At 45.0% G+C, this 13,325-nt stretch overlaps 1 protein-coding gene across 1 annotated transcript in view; it reads left to right on the top strand.

The window, feature by feature from the left end:
- The window catches only part of LOC112217197 (netrin-4), a 29,424-nt gene extending 20,427 nt beyond the window's left edge, over positions 1–8,997 (top strand). The window contains exons 6-10 of the mRNA XM_042300353.1: positions 2,558–2,771; positions 5,407–5,501; positions 5,945–6,013; positions 6,745–6,918; positions 7,079–8,997. Of these exons, the coding sequence (XP_042156287.1) occupies positions 2,558–2,771; positions 5,407–5,501; positions 5,945–6,013; positions 6,745–6,918; positions 7,079–7,218 (692 nt within the window). The 3' untranslated portion in view covers positions 7,219–8,997. The remainder of the gene's footprint in view (positions 1–2,557; positions 2,772–5,406; positions 5,502–5,944; positions 6,014–6,744; positions 6,919–7,078) is intronic.
- Positions 8,998–13,325: the final 4,328 nt, after the last annotated feature.

Below are 13,325 nucleotides of genomic sequence, written 5' to 3' on the forward strand. Positions count from 1 at the left end.
TTCACCTGTGAGTCACTGGAGGTGTTCGTCATCACTAATCAACACAGTGGCGGCTCATGTAAGGAAAGGGAAAGGGGGATACCTAGTCAGTTGTACAACTGAATGCATTCAACTGAAATATGTCTTCCGCATCTAACCCAAGGGCCTTGTGTGTGTGTGTGTTGTTTGTGCTCTGTGATGGGACTTAAGTAAACACTAGATACCCATCCATAAACACCACAGTGGTTACATTCTCAGATTATCTGTCTGATTTGACCCAGAGAGCTCAGCCCCACAGTTATGCAGAAGGCTGGGGAGACGCTGGCTGGTGTGTGTGTGCGTCACTGTATGCTTGTGTGCATGTGTTTAGGTTTGCCTTTAGGGAAGTCTGTAGCATATCGGTATTTTCACATTGTCAACAAGTGAGAGTGGAACACATATTTGGGGAATGTTTGTAGACAGGACACGTTTAGGAGGGGAACCCCAGTGTCAGAGTGAGGTTGAAATCTGACAACTGAGGAATTTCTCTCCGTCTCTAGGAACATATTTCCAATTCCAGGCATGGCGGAGCTCTTTAAAGAAAACACACAATCGATCCGCAAGCTCACACACACAGTAACAATGAGTGTGTGTGAGAGATACATTTTTGTTTGTTTTCTAAGTGGGTGTGTTCTGTGGTTGTTCAGGCAGCTGCTCTGTCACGTATCACTACAGACCCATAATGTTCTCATTGTGAGAGCTCACTGCGTCAACACACACACACCTCTCCACACATTCTCATCTCTAAACTCCAATTATTATACAACTACTGTATTAACAATGTTCTATTATACAACATGATCCTATTATACAACATGAGAGAGAGGGAAAGTGTGTGTGTGCACCTGCGTGTGTGTGTGTGTCGATGGCTTTGCTGCTTCTGGGCTGGTATTGTTCTCCTGTAATGATTAACTTGAGGCGACTGAACACTACAGTCTCAACAGGGCCTCAATAGATGATTTCAGGAAGAGAAATTATTTGAAGTTCAAGTTTATTATCGTTAATCGGGAGAACCCTGAAGAGAAAGACTGTCTCTCCTAGCTGCCTTACATATGCCTTGGGGATTTAGATGTCAGTGTAATGATTCCCCTGTCTTTATGAGTGTGTGATTGTGTGTGTGTGTGTGTGTGTCTGTGCGGGCATGCGTGTGTCCGTGAGTGAGTGAGTGTGTGTGTGTGTGCGTGCGTGCGTGGTCTGCATGGGTCTTTACAAGGTCTGTTGATAATGAAAGATACAAAATGAATGAAACAACAGATGCATCTTATCTTATATTTGTTGCCCACGGCGATAAGTGATAAAGGTACAGCCTTGTCTGTGTCTCAGACAGTAGAGCCTTGTGACATCATCTCCCTGCACCCAGACAGGGGAACGGGGGAGAGACACAGGGGGTCTGGCTCTGGTTATATAGTAATTTACTGCCAGTGGGGTAGGATTAAACAACAGAAATAAAGCTCTACACCACCCCTCCTCCTCCCCTTCCCATCTCTCCTTCCCTCCTCTTGTCTCTCTAGTCCCCCCCTTTGTATCCCTCGCTCTGATGAGTACAGATTTATGGTGACTACTTTGGCTGTTACTCTCACCCCCTGCAAAGTTCTCTTGTAATTCACATACTATGAGGACAGCAAGAATGTGTATGTGAATTTATGGGTACATTTTATGTGGTGTGTGTGTGTTTTGAGCCTTTGCAAGTTGTGTGTTTTTATAGGGGGGGTGATTGTGTGTGTGTGTGTGTGTGTGTGTGTGTGTGTGTGTGTGTGGTGGTTGTTGAGTGGGCAGAACATAGCACTGTGCTTGTCCCTCTATCTTATATTGCTGCAGGCTGTTAAAAGAACACTCAGCAGAGAGAAGGGAGAGAGACAGGAGAGAGAACTGTGGAAGGTATTTGAGAAAGATGTGTGAGAGTGTGCGCGCGACTGTGCATTCCTGCGCGTGTGCTTGGGTGCATGCGCCTGTGGTAGCCGCGTGCATGTGTCCTTGTGTGTGTGATGGCGATCTGATAAGAGGATGACAGAGAGACCATTGTGCTTCGTGGTCCAGGAAAACCTTGGACTGTTCCAGTCAGTCCAGAGTCCTTTGGGAAGTGGTCTCTCTCCCTCTCCCAGTCTTATCACTTCCTCCTCCAGGCTGGACTACAATGAGGTGGCACGCTCTGGAGTGTGTCTATCTGTGTGACAGTTACACAAAGGGAACTCTACATGACTAATACCTGCCTAATAAAGTCATAGGTAGAAAAACAAAATATACTCAACTGGAAATGTTGCCAGCATTAGGTTTTCAATCTGAATGTGTGCAGTGGTTTACTTTGAGTGGATTTGATTGTGGTTGAGTGTGGTGGATTTAATTGGCTGTGGTTGAGTGTGGGGGGATTTGATTCACTGTGGTAAGGTGCAACTAGATCCAAATGAATGTCTGTGGTTTATTTGTGAGTAGATAACATTGGGTTGAGTGCCAATGTATTTGATTAGCTGTGGTGGAGTTATAGTTGTATATGTGATGTGCCATGTCTCCCCTCTCTTTCTCCTCCCTCTCTTCCCCCCAGCATGTGGCTGCCACCCCCTGGGTTCAATACCATTCCACCTGGGCGGGGGGTCTCTCTGTGACCCTACCAACGGAGACTGTGTCTGCAAGCCCGGCGTGGGGGGCTCCCACTGCGACAGGTGCATGGTGGGATACTGGGGTTTCCATGACTACGGCTGCCGTCTGTGCGACTGTGCGGGAGACTGCGACCCCTTTACAGGATACTGCATGTCTGGGTGAGTCATATATACAGTTGAAGTCAGAAGTTTACATACACCTCAGCCAAATACATTTAAACTCAGTTTTTCAAAATTCCTGACATTTAATCCTAGTAAAGATTCCCTGTCTTAGGTCAGTTAGGATCACCACTTTATTTTAAGAATGTGAAATGTCAGAATAATAGTAGAGAGAATGATTTATTTCAGCTTTTATTTCTTTCATCACATTCCCAGTGGGTCAGAAGATTACATACACTCAATTAGTATTACTTAGCATTGCCTTTAAATTGTTTAACTAGGGTCAAACGTTTCGGGTAGCCTTCCACAAGTTTCCCACAATAAGTTGGGTGAATTTTGGCCCATTCCTCCTGAAAGACCTGGTGTAACTGAGTCAGGCTTATAGGCCTCCTTGCTCGCACACGCTTTTTCAGTTCTGCCCACAAATTTTCGATTGGATTGAGGTCAGGGCTTTGTGATGGCCACTCCAATACCTTGACTCTGTTGTCCTTAAGCTATTTTGTTAGAACTTTGGAAGTATGCTTGGGGTCATTGTCCATTTGGAAGACCCAATTGCAACCAAGCTTTACTTCCTGACTGATGTCTTGAGATGTTGCTTCAATATATACACATGAAGTTCCTTCCTCATGATGCCGTCTATTTTGTGAAGTGCACCAGTCCTTCCTGCAGCAAAGCACCCCCACAACATGATGCTGCCACCCCCGTGCTTCACGGTTGGGAAGGTGTTCTACAGCCTGCAAGCCTCCCCCTTTTCCCTCCAAACATAATGAATGGTCATTATGGCCAAACAGTTCTATTTATGTTTCATCAGACCAGAGGACATTTCTCAAAAAATTACAATCTTTGTCCCCATGTGCAGTTGCAAACCGTAGTCTGGCATTTTTATGGCGGTTTCGGAGCAGTGGCTTCTTCTTTGCTGCGCGGCCTTTCGGGTTATGTCGATATAGGACTTGTTTTACTGTGGATATAGATAATTTCGTACCTGTTTCCTCCAGCATGTTCACAAGTTCCTTTGCTGTTGTTCTGGGATTGATTTGAACTTTTCGCTCCAGAGTACCTTCATCTCTAGGAGACAGAACGCGTCTCCTTCCTGAGTGGTATGACAGCTGCATGGTCCCATGGTTTTATACCTGCATACTATTGTTTGTACAGATGAATGTTGTACCTTTGGGCGTTTGGAAATTGCTCTCAAGGATGAACCAGACTTGTGGAGATCTACAATTTTGGAGGTCTTGGCTGATTTCTTTTGATTTTCCCATGATGTCAAGCAAAGAGGCACTGAGTTTGAAGGTAGGCCTTGAAATACATCCACAGGTACGTCTCCAATTGACTCAAATTATGTCAATTAGCCTATCAGAAGCTTCTAAAGCTATGACATCATTTTCTGGAATTTTCCAAGCTGTTTAAAGGTACAGTCAATTTAGTGTATGTAAACTTCTGACCTCCTGGAATTGTGATACAGTGAATTATAAGTGAAATAATCTGTCTGTAAACAATTGTTGGAACAATTACTTGTGTCATGCATAAAGTAGATGTTCTAACCGACTTGCCAAAACTATATTTTGTTAACAAGAAATTTGTGGAGTGGTTGAAAAACAAGTTTTAATGACCTCAACATAAGTGCATGTAAACTTCCGACTTCAACTGTATACCAGTCTCAACATCAACAGACTGGCCAATAAAAATAAAAGATTAAGATGGGCAGAAGAACACAGACAGAGGAACTCTGTCTAGAAGGCCAGCACCCGGAGTCGCCTCTTCACTGTTGACGTTGAGACTGGTGTTTTGTGGGTACTATTTAATGAAGCTGCGAGGTGAGGACTTGTGAGGCGTCTGTTTCTCAAACTAGACACTCCATGTACTTGTCCTCTTGCTCAGTTGGGCACTGGGGCCTCCCACTCCTCTTTCTATTCTGGTTAGAGCCAGTTTGCGCTGTTCTGTAAAGGGAGTAGTACACAGCATTGTATGAGATCTTACGTTTCTTGGCAATTTCTGGCATGGAATAGCCTTCATTTCTCAGAACAAGAATAGACTGACGAGTTTCAGGAGAAAGGTATTTGTTTCTGGCCATTTTGAGCCGTTAATCGAACCAACAAATGCTGATGCTCCAGATACTCAACTAGTCTAAAGAAGGACAGTTTTATTGCTTCTTTAATCAGAACAACAGCTTTCAGCTGTGCTAACATAATTGCAAACAGGTTTTCTAATGATCAATTAGCCTTTTAAAATTATAAACTTGGATAAGCTAACACAACGTGCCATTGGAACACAGGAGCGATGGTTGCTGATAATGGGTCTCTGTACGCCTATGTAGATATTCCATAAAAAATCTGCCATTTCCAGCTACAATAGTCAGTTACAACATTAACAATGTTTTCACTGTATTTCTGATCAATTTGTTGTTATTTTAATGGACAAAAATGTTATTTTCTTTGAAGTGACCCCACACTTTTGAACGGTAATGTGTGTGTATATATACAGTATATATATATATATATATATATATATATCCACATGTACATACACACACCATCGGATATGATATCTATAATATTAAGTTTATATTAACAGCAAGTCTATAATATGTGTGTGTGTGTGTGTGTGCGTGCGTGCGTGTGTGTGTATATGTGTGCAGGTCAGATCTGGACCTGTATAATCTGGAGGGTAATTCCAGTGAGCTGGTGAGGATCTTCAAGGCAGATGAGCTCTTTTCTGCCCTACACTACTCAGGTTAGACATGGGGTCATGGGGTGTGTGTGTGTGTGTGTGGTGTATGCAGTCTGCTCCACAGCCCAGTGCCCAACTGTTAATGGTTAAGTAGTGAAAGTTATTGTACATCCTTACAAGGGCAGAGAACAAAGATCTGTGATTCTGTGTGTCTGTGGACAGTTTCCAAAATGTCCCTCTCCGAGACCTCCCAGGGCCTTCAGCTGAGTGAGACAAATTCCTCCTTGATCTCACACACACATACCCACACACACTGTCCTCACATTCCTAAGTCACCACTTATCTACGTCCACACACACACACACACACACACACACACACACACACACACACACACACACACACACACACACACACACACACACACACACACAGAGCAGGTGTCAGTCACATATCTGGACGGGGTATTGGTGTGTAATATGTAAATATGATTGCGTCCCCTGCAGAGAAATGTGAGTGTAAGGAGCAGGTCCTGGCTAACAGCAAACTCTTCTGCACCATGAAGTTTGCCTATGGTGAGTACTGAGACACACATGAACAACAAATCAAATCAAATCAAATCAAATTTTATTTGTCACAAATTTTATTTGTCACATACACATGGTTAGCAGATGTTAATGCGAGTGTAGCGAAATGTTTGTGCTTCTAGTTCCGACAATGCAGTAATAACGAACAAGTAATCTAACTAACAATTCCAAAAAACTACTGTCTTATACACAGTGTAAGGGGATAAAGAATATGTACATAAGGATATATGAATGAGTGATGGTACAGAACAGCATAGGCAAGATACAGTAGATGATATCGAGTACAGTATATACATATGAGATGAGTATGTAAACCAAGTGGCATAGTTAAAGTGGCTAGTGATACATGTATTACATAAGGATGCAGCGAGAGAGATTGTGGTAATAACACCATATTTGTTTTTTTGCTTCCTTGGTTTCCATTGTGTTGTTTGTTTATTGATAACTCTATGTAAACAGTATTTTATTGTACAATAAAGGCTTTCCCTCTCTCTCCCTATCTTTGTCTCATATCTCCCTCCCTCCCTCTTGTTCTCTCTCTCTATCTCGCTCTCTCTCCCTCCCTCTTTCTCCCTCTCTCCTTTCCTATCGTTTTCTCTCTCTCTCTCTCCTCCCTCTCTCTCTCTGTCTCCTCCATCTTTATCTCTCCCCTCCCTCACTCTCTCTCTCTCTTCTCCCCCCTATATCTCTCCCCTTCTTCCCCTCCCTCTTTTTCTCAGTGTTGAAGGTTAAGGTCTTGTCAGCCCATGATAAGGGCTCCCATGCTGAGTTGGAGGTGAAGGTTCAGAAGGTGTTGAGTCAGAGCACTAAGGTGAAGATCCAGAAAGGACGAGTAACACTCTACCCAGAGTCCTGGACCGCACGGGGCTGCACCTGCCCCATCCTCAACCCAGGCCAGTCTCACACACACACACCTATACACACACGCATTCACAGGCACACGTGTGCACACACGCACAGTTACGTACGTATGCACGCACGCACACACGCACACACACACACACGCAGGGCTGCTGAGCTAATGATGTCTCTGTTTATGCTTTGACTACTTAGGTGGGGAGTACTTGGTGGCGGGCCATGCAGACAGGAAGCAGAACCGTCTTATCGTCAACATGAAGAGCTTCGTCAAGCCCTGGAGAGCCAGCCTTGGACGCAAGGTCCTCACACTAATGAAGAAAGACTGCACCTGGTAAACAGACTGGAGGACACTGGGAGTTGGACAGACTGATAGATGGAGAAAGAAGACACTGCCATTCATTTGTTTTTGCCTTCTCTGGAGGGGGAATTGTCTTATTGAGGTGGGGACTAAACAGACTATAAATGCCCACCCCTATCTGCCCTGGGCCAATAAGAGTGTGTGGCTGGCAGAGAGAACATACACAGACTCTATGAGCCTCTGTTTGAGTGACAGTTCGGCCCTCTCTTCCAAGCACACATACACACACAGCCACTCCCTCTCTCTAGCACTTTAGCCCATGGCAGAAGGGCCAATAGGATCATGTGTTGACCTCAAGACTGGACAACAGAAGAACACATTTGACCACTTGTGACCCCTGTAGGAAGGCTTGTGGTGGATGACCTATGCCTCATTCCCCGATGTGTTCTGTTACAACAAACTGCCTGTCAAGCTCTGTAACAGAGACAGATTTGTACACACAGAATGATGTTGAATAAGCCATGCATGCCACTACAGGTGGTTGAGTCCAGGTGTGTTTGCGAATGTGTATGTGTGTTGTGAACTCTGTCTGTGTGTGTGTGTGGCTGCGTGTCTGATGAGCACAAATCCATCCAGCTTCAGTCTAATTGATCCATTTTTGACTCTGAAATTTGGGCAGGATAACCTACAGAGATGTAGCATCTCTTGAGGAGGGGTTCCTGATAAAAACAGTCAAATCACAACAACATATACCACTGAATATATATATATATATATATATATATATATATATATATATATATATATATATATATGACAATACACATATTACCTCCCAATATGTAATACTGCTGTGACCTACAGAGCCCTGAATTCATCTCTATTCCTTCCTATGTCTGCTCCTGTACAGTATTACTTGTATATATCTATAGAAATATGATGATGTCCTCTCTCTTTCTTTGATGATGTGTTAATGTATTAATGTCACTCCGGTCAAATGTTGAGGCATTACATTTTCTTTAGATTTCAACACTGTGGAAAAAACCCTGTCCTCCGGGTTAGTGAGGACACAAGACCGATATGTGAAAGCACACGCACGCACACACACCGACTACTGTTTATAGACTCTAAAACAACATAGTTAGATTCCTCCATTAGGAGCCTTGGAATACCTCAGATTAGTTTGATGAAAATATTCATATCATCCTTCCTTTCTCTCTTGCTCCTCCTCCTGTCTTTCTCTCCCTCACCAGATTATGTAATAATACACCCCTCCCCCTCTCCCAAAACACTGACATGTTCACACAGACTCAGGGAATGTTGACCATAACAGAGAGATGGGAGAGTAGACAGAATGTTTGGCTTTAGGGAGAGGGTGATTGCTGCGACATTCCGGACCATTCCTGGCGTTCTCGTCAGCTTGACGTGGATGAGCTGAAGGTGACACTGCACACTACGGGCGATCACAGGAGTGGGAGGCAGAGGTGTGGGTCAAGAGTCAAGGCCATGGGGAACTGAACTGCCCTTGGAACAGAGACACAACAGTGAGCCACACACACCCCACTGGGAACACACTGGTTGAACCAACGTTTCTTCAACCAGTGTTGCACCAACGTTGAATTGACATCTGTGGGACCTGACTACTGTAGCTGGATCACACAACACATCCATATCAGCTACTGCCCTCCATCTCGCTCTCTCTCCTCTGCTCGTGGGACTGAGGGGTGTATGATGTGAGAAGGTTGACTAGTATGTGTGTGTTTGGTCTTTGTGTGTATACAGTGTCTGTTCATTAAATCAAATCAAATCAAATTTATTTATATAGCCCTTCGTACATCAGCTGATATCTCAAAGTGCTGTACAGAAACCCAGCCTAAAACCCCAAACAGCAAGCAATGCAGGTGTAGAAGCACGGTGGCTAGGAAAAACTCCCTAGAAAGGCCAAAACCTAGGAAGAAACCTAGAGAGGAACCAGGCTATGTGGGGTGGCCAGTCCTCTTCTGGCTGTGCCGGGTGGAGATTATAACAGAACATGGCCAAGATGTTCAAATGTTCATAAATGACCAGCATGGTCGTGTAATAATAAGGCAGAACAGTTGAAACTGGAGCAGCAGCACGGTCAGGTGGACTGGGGACAGCAAGGAGTCATCATGTCAGGTAGTCCTGGGGCATGGTCCTAGGGCTCAGGTCCTCCGAGAGAGAGAAAGAAAGAGAGAATTAGAGAGAGCATATGTGGGGTGGCCAGTCCTCTTCTGGCTGTGCCGGGTGGAGATTATAACAGAGCATGGCCAAGATGTTCAAATGTTCATAAATGACCAGCATGGTCAAATAATAATAAGGCAGAACAATTGAGACTGGAGCAGCAGCACAGCCAGGTGGACTGGGGACAGCAAGGAGTCATCATGTCAGGTAGTCCTGGGGCATGGTCCTAGGGCTCAGGTCAGTTGAAACTGGAGCAGCAGCACGGCCAGGTGGACTGGGGACAGCAAGGAGTCATCATGTCAGGTAGTCCTGGGGCATGGTCCTAGGGCTCAGGTCCTCAGAGAGAGAGAGAAAGAGAGAATTAGAGAATGCACACCTAGATTCACACAGGACACCGAATAGGACAGGAGAGGTACTCCAGATATAACAAACTGACCCTAGCCCCCCGACACATAAATTACTGCAGCATAAATACTGGAGGCTGAGACAGGAGGGGTCAGGAGACACTGTGGCCCCATCCGAGGACACCCCCGGACAGGGCCAAACAGGAAGGATATAACCCCACCCACTCTGCCAAAGCACAGCCCCCACACCACTAGAGGGATATCTTCAACCACCAACTTACCATCCTGAGACAAGGCCGAGTATAGCCCACAAAGATCTCCGCCATGGCACAACCCAAGGGGGTCGCCAACCCAGACAGGATGACCACAACAGTGAATCAACCCACTCAGGTGACGCACCCCCTCCAGGGACGGCATGAGAGAGCCCCAGTAAGCCAGTGACTCAGCCCCTGTAATAGGGTTAGAGGCAGAGAATCCCAGTGGAAAGAGGGGAACCGGCCAGACAGAGACAGCAAGGGCGGTTTGTTGCTCCAGAGCCTTTCCGTTCACCTTCCCACTCCTGGCCAGACTACACTCAATCATATGACCCACTGAAGAGATAAGTCTTCAGTAAAGACTTAAAGGTTGAGGCCGAGTTTGCGTCTCTGACATGGGTAGGCAGACCGTTCCATAAAAATGGAGCTCTATAGGAGAAAGCCCTGCCTCCAGCTGTTTGCTTAGAAATTCTAGGGACAATTAGGAGGCCTGCGTCTTGTGACCGTAGCGTACGTGTAGGTATGTACGGCAGGACCAAATCAGAGAGATAGGTAGGAGCAAGCCCATGTAATGCTTTGTAGGTTAGCAGTAAAACCTTGAAATCAGCCCATTAGGGTTAGGTGCATTGCTCAAGGGCACATTGACATATTTTTTAGCACCTAGTAAGCTCGGGGATTCGAACCAGCAAGCTTTCGATTGCAGGCCTAACACTCTTCAATGCTAGGTTACTTGGCACCTTGTGTGTGGGTCAACATCCACCCAGACCACTGTGTTGTATAAGGGGATATAGAGACAGGAAAATGGAGAGATGGGAGGGAGAATTAGGGGTGGGGAAAGAGGAGAATGTGGTCAAGAGAAAGGAGAAAAGAGGAGAACAGGGGAGACACACACCAACCTGATCCCAGACCTGTTTCATGTGTAAGGAGGAGAGAGGATGGGGAATGGGAGAATGATATATATAGAGAGATATGCCCTACTGAGAGTGAATGAGCATTGTGTGGTCTTATCCTATCTGCTCCCGATTCAGTTAGAGAGGAAATGAAGAGAAGGGAAACCTGACTGGAACTATCAACTCAGAGACTCAATCACTGATCCTAAAAATACCACAGCTATTCTGTCCTATGTATCTACCAAACCATTCACACACACATGCAGGAACACTTCTTTATCAAAAGTGGCCTACATCAAAAGAAGCCAGAACTGGGCCTTGCTCTTGTTGACATAGCAGGGTGATTGAGACACAACTTGTGATTATGATACTTCCAAGAAAATGAGCCCCTGATGTCATCCACCTATTATGCCCACATGTACACAGAGTGAGTGACACAGTGAGTGACCCGCAAGAGAAAGGTGACGACAAGACAGACAGACAGACAGACGGGTGGGTAGGCAGACAGACATAAACCATTAAGACGTACCAATGAACACATAAATGCTACAAACATAAACCAGAATTATGGGGAATGTATTTATTCACTGGTTGTAAACCATTTCCCCTCACCCATCAGCAACTGTGTTTTCACTTGCCACAAACCGCCACTATATAGAACTTTCACAGAGCTATAGTATCCACCTTTTTCAATACAGACAGGAGGTGTGTGTGTGTGTTTATGTTTGGTTTGTGGAGTATGTAGAGTGTGGGTGAGAGAAGGAGCGATGGAGAGGAGAGAGAAAGAGGGAGCGAGAGGGGGGAGGGAGGGAACATGTGTGGACATGAAGACACAGTTAGGGCCGCGGGATATAGAAGGAGAAAAACAGTGATTCAACAGGAATCGGAGGACAGATCTACACACACATACATGTACCTCTTTCTCACACACGCACACGCACACACACACACAGTCTTGTATAACTAACTTTGTGGGGACACAAAATTCAGTCCCATTCAAAATCCTATTTTTCCTAACCTCTAAAACCAACCCTTACCCCAAACCTTAACCCTAACCCCAAAAACTAAACCTAGCTCCTAACCCTAAAACAAATTCTAACCTTAACCCTAAACCCCCTAGAAATAGCATTTGACCTTGTGGGGACTAACAACATGTCCCCAGTTGGTCCAATTTTAATTTGTTTACTATACTTCTGGTCCCCACAAGTATAGTTAAACACGTGCACACACACACAGAATCACCTTTCACTCACTCACTCACTCACTCACTCACTCACTCACTCACTCACTCACTCACTCACTCACTCACTCACTCACTCACTCACTCACTCACTCACTCACTCACTCACTCACACACCTGTGGTACTGCTGAAAGCTAAGCCCTTCTCCATATCAGAGGGGATTAGTGAGAGAGACAGTGACCATACACGTGTGTGTGTGTGTGTGTGTGTGTGTGTGTGTGTGTGTGTGTGTGTGTGTGTGTGTGTGTGTGTGTGTGCGTGCGTACGTGTGTGTGTGTGTGTGTATACAGTGTATATAATGGCTTTCCTCCTGCTCCACAACACTGATTGACATCTGTTTCTCTGTAACACACCCTGTCATCCTAGAGGTCACCTAGGGGTCACACTGTATTCCTGTGTGTGAACCCAGTCACTGGTAACATGTGCATATTTTTTCATTTTTCTGTTTAGTGATCAACAATCCTCTCAGTATCCCGAGTGACGGTTGGCAATGTCTCTTGACTGTATCCCCTCATTCTCACATTCACTGTGTCAGGACATTTTCTACACGAGGCCAGAGCTGCTGACAGAGTTTGGGAACATTGGGTATATTTGCGTGAGTCAGTCTTAGGCTCCGGTTGTGGTTAGCATGTCTAAGACTTATGTCTCAGGAGTTCTGGGGTTTAATGTTAGACACCCAGTCTGATACCATCTCTATAGTGTGTGGCTTCAGCCCCCAATGCCCTCATTAACCAGCATGGAGCCCTACACCTGCATCCCCCCAACACACATACACACACCTAATACTCTCACATGCAATGTTTGCAACGTATTCTCAGGTAAAATGAAAAAACACCCCCACAATTTGAACATTGATTGATACATCACTGCCATCTTGTGGCATTGATACATTTTGAAAGTAATTGTTTTTCCAGAAGCGGTGACAGAAAAAAACGTGTTTTGGGGTTGCTTTATTAGTAGCCTTACTGGTGTAGAAAAGGGTAAATAGGCCATTTGCAGTGCAGTGCCAAACAGTATGTATGTCATACTCAACAGCAGAATGTGCTTAATAGAATGTGAAGGGCCACTTCGATTTTATTTCAAATATTTCCTCTGATTGTGTTGTGTAGGCCTGGCTTCATGAATTTGACATGACAATATCCTGAGATTATGTCACAAAATTGTGCCATCTGTGCTGAGTAGGTTAGAGGTTGCTCCTAATCACTGATACAAA

The sequence above is a fragment of the Oncorhynchus tshawytscha genome, linkage group LG17 (assembly GCF_018296145.1).
Source record: "Oncorhynchus tshawytscha isolate Ot180627B linkage group LG17, Otsh_v2.0, whole genome shotgun sequence".
Lineage (NCBI taxonomy): Eukaryota > Metazoa > Chordata > Actinopteri > Salmoniformes > Salmonidae > Oncorhynchus > Oncorhynchus tshawytscha.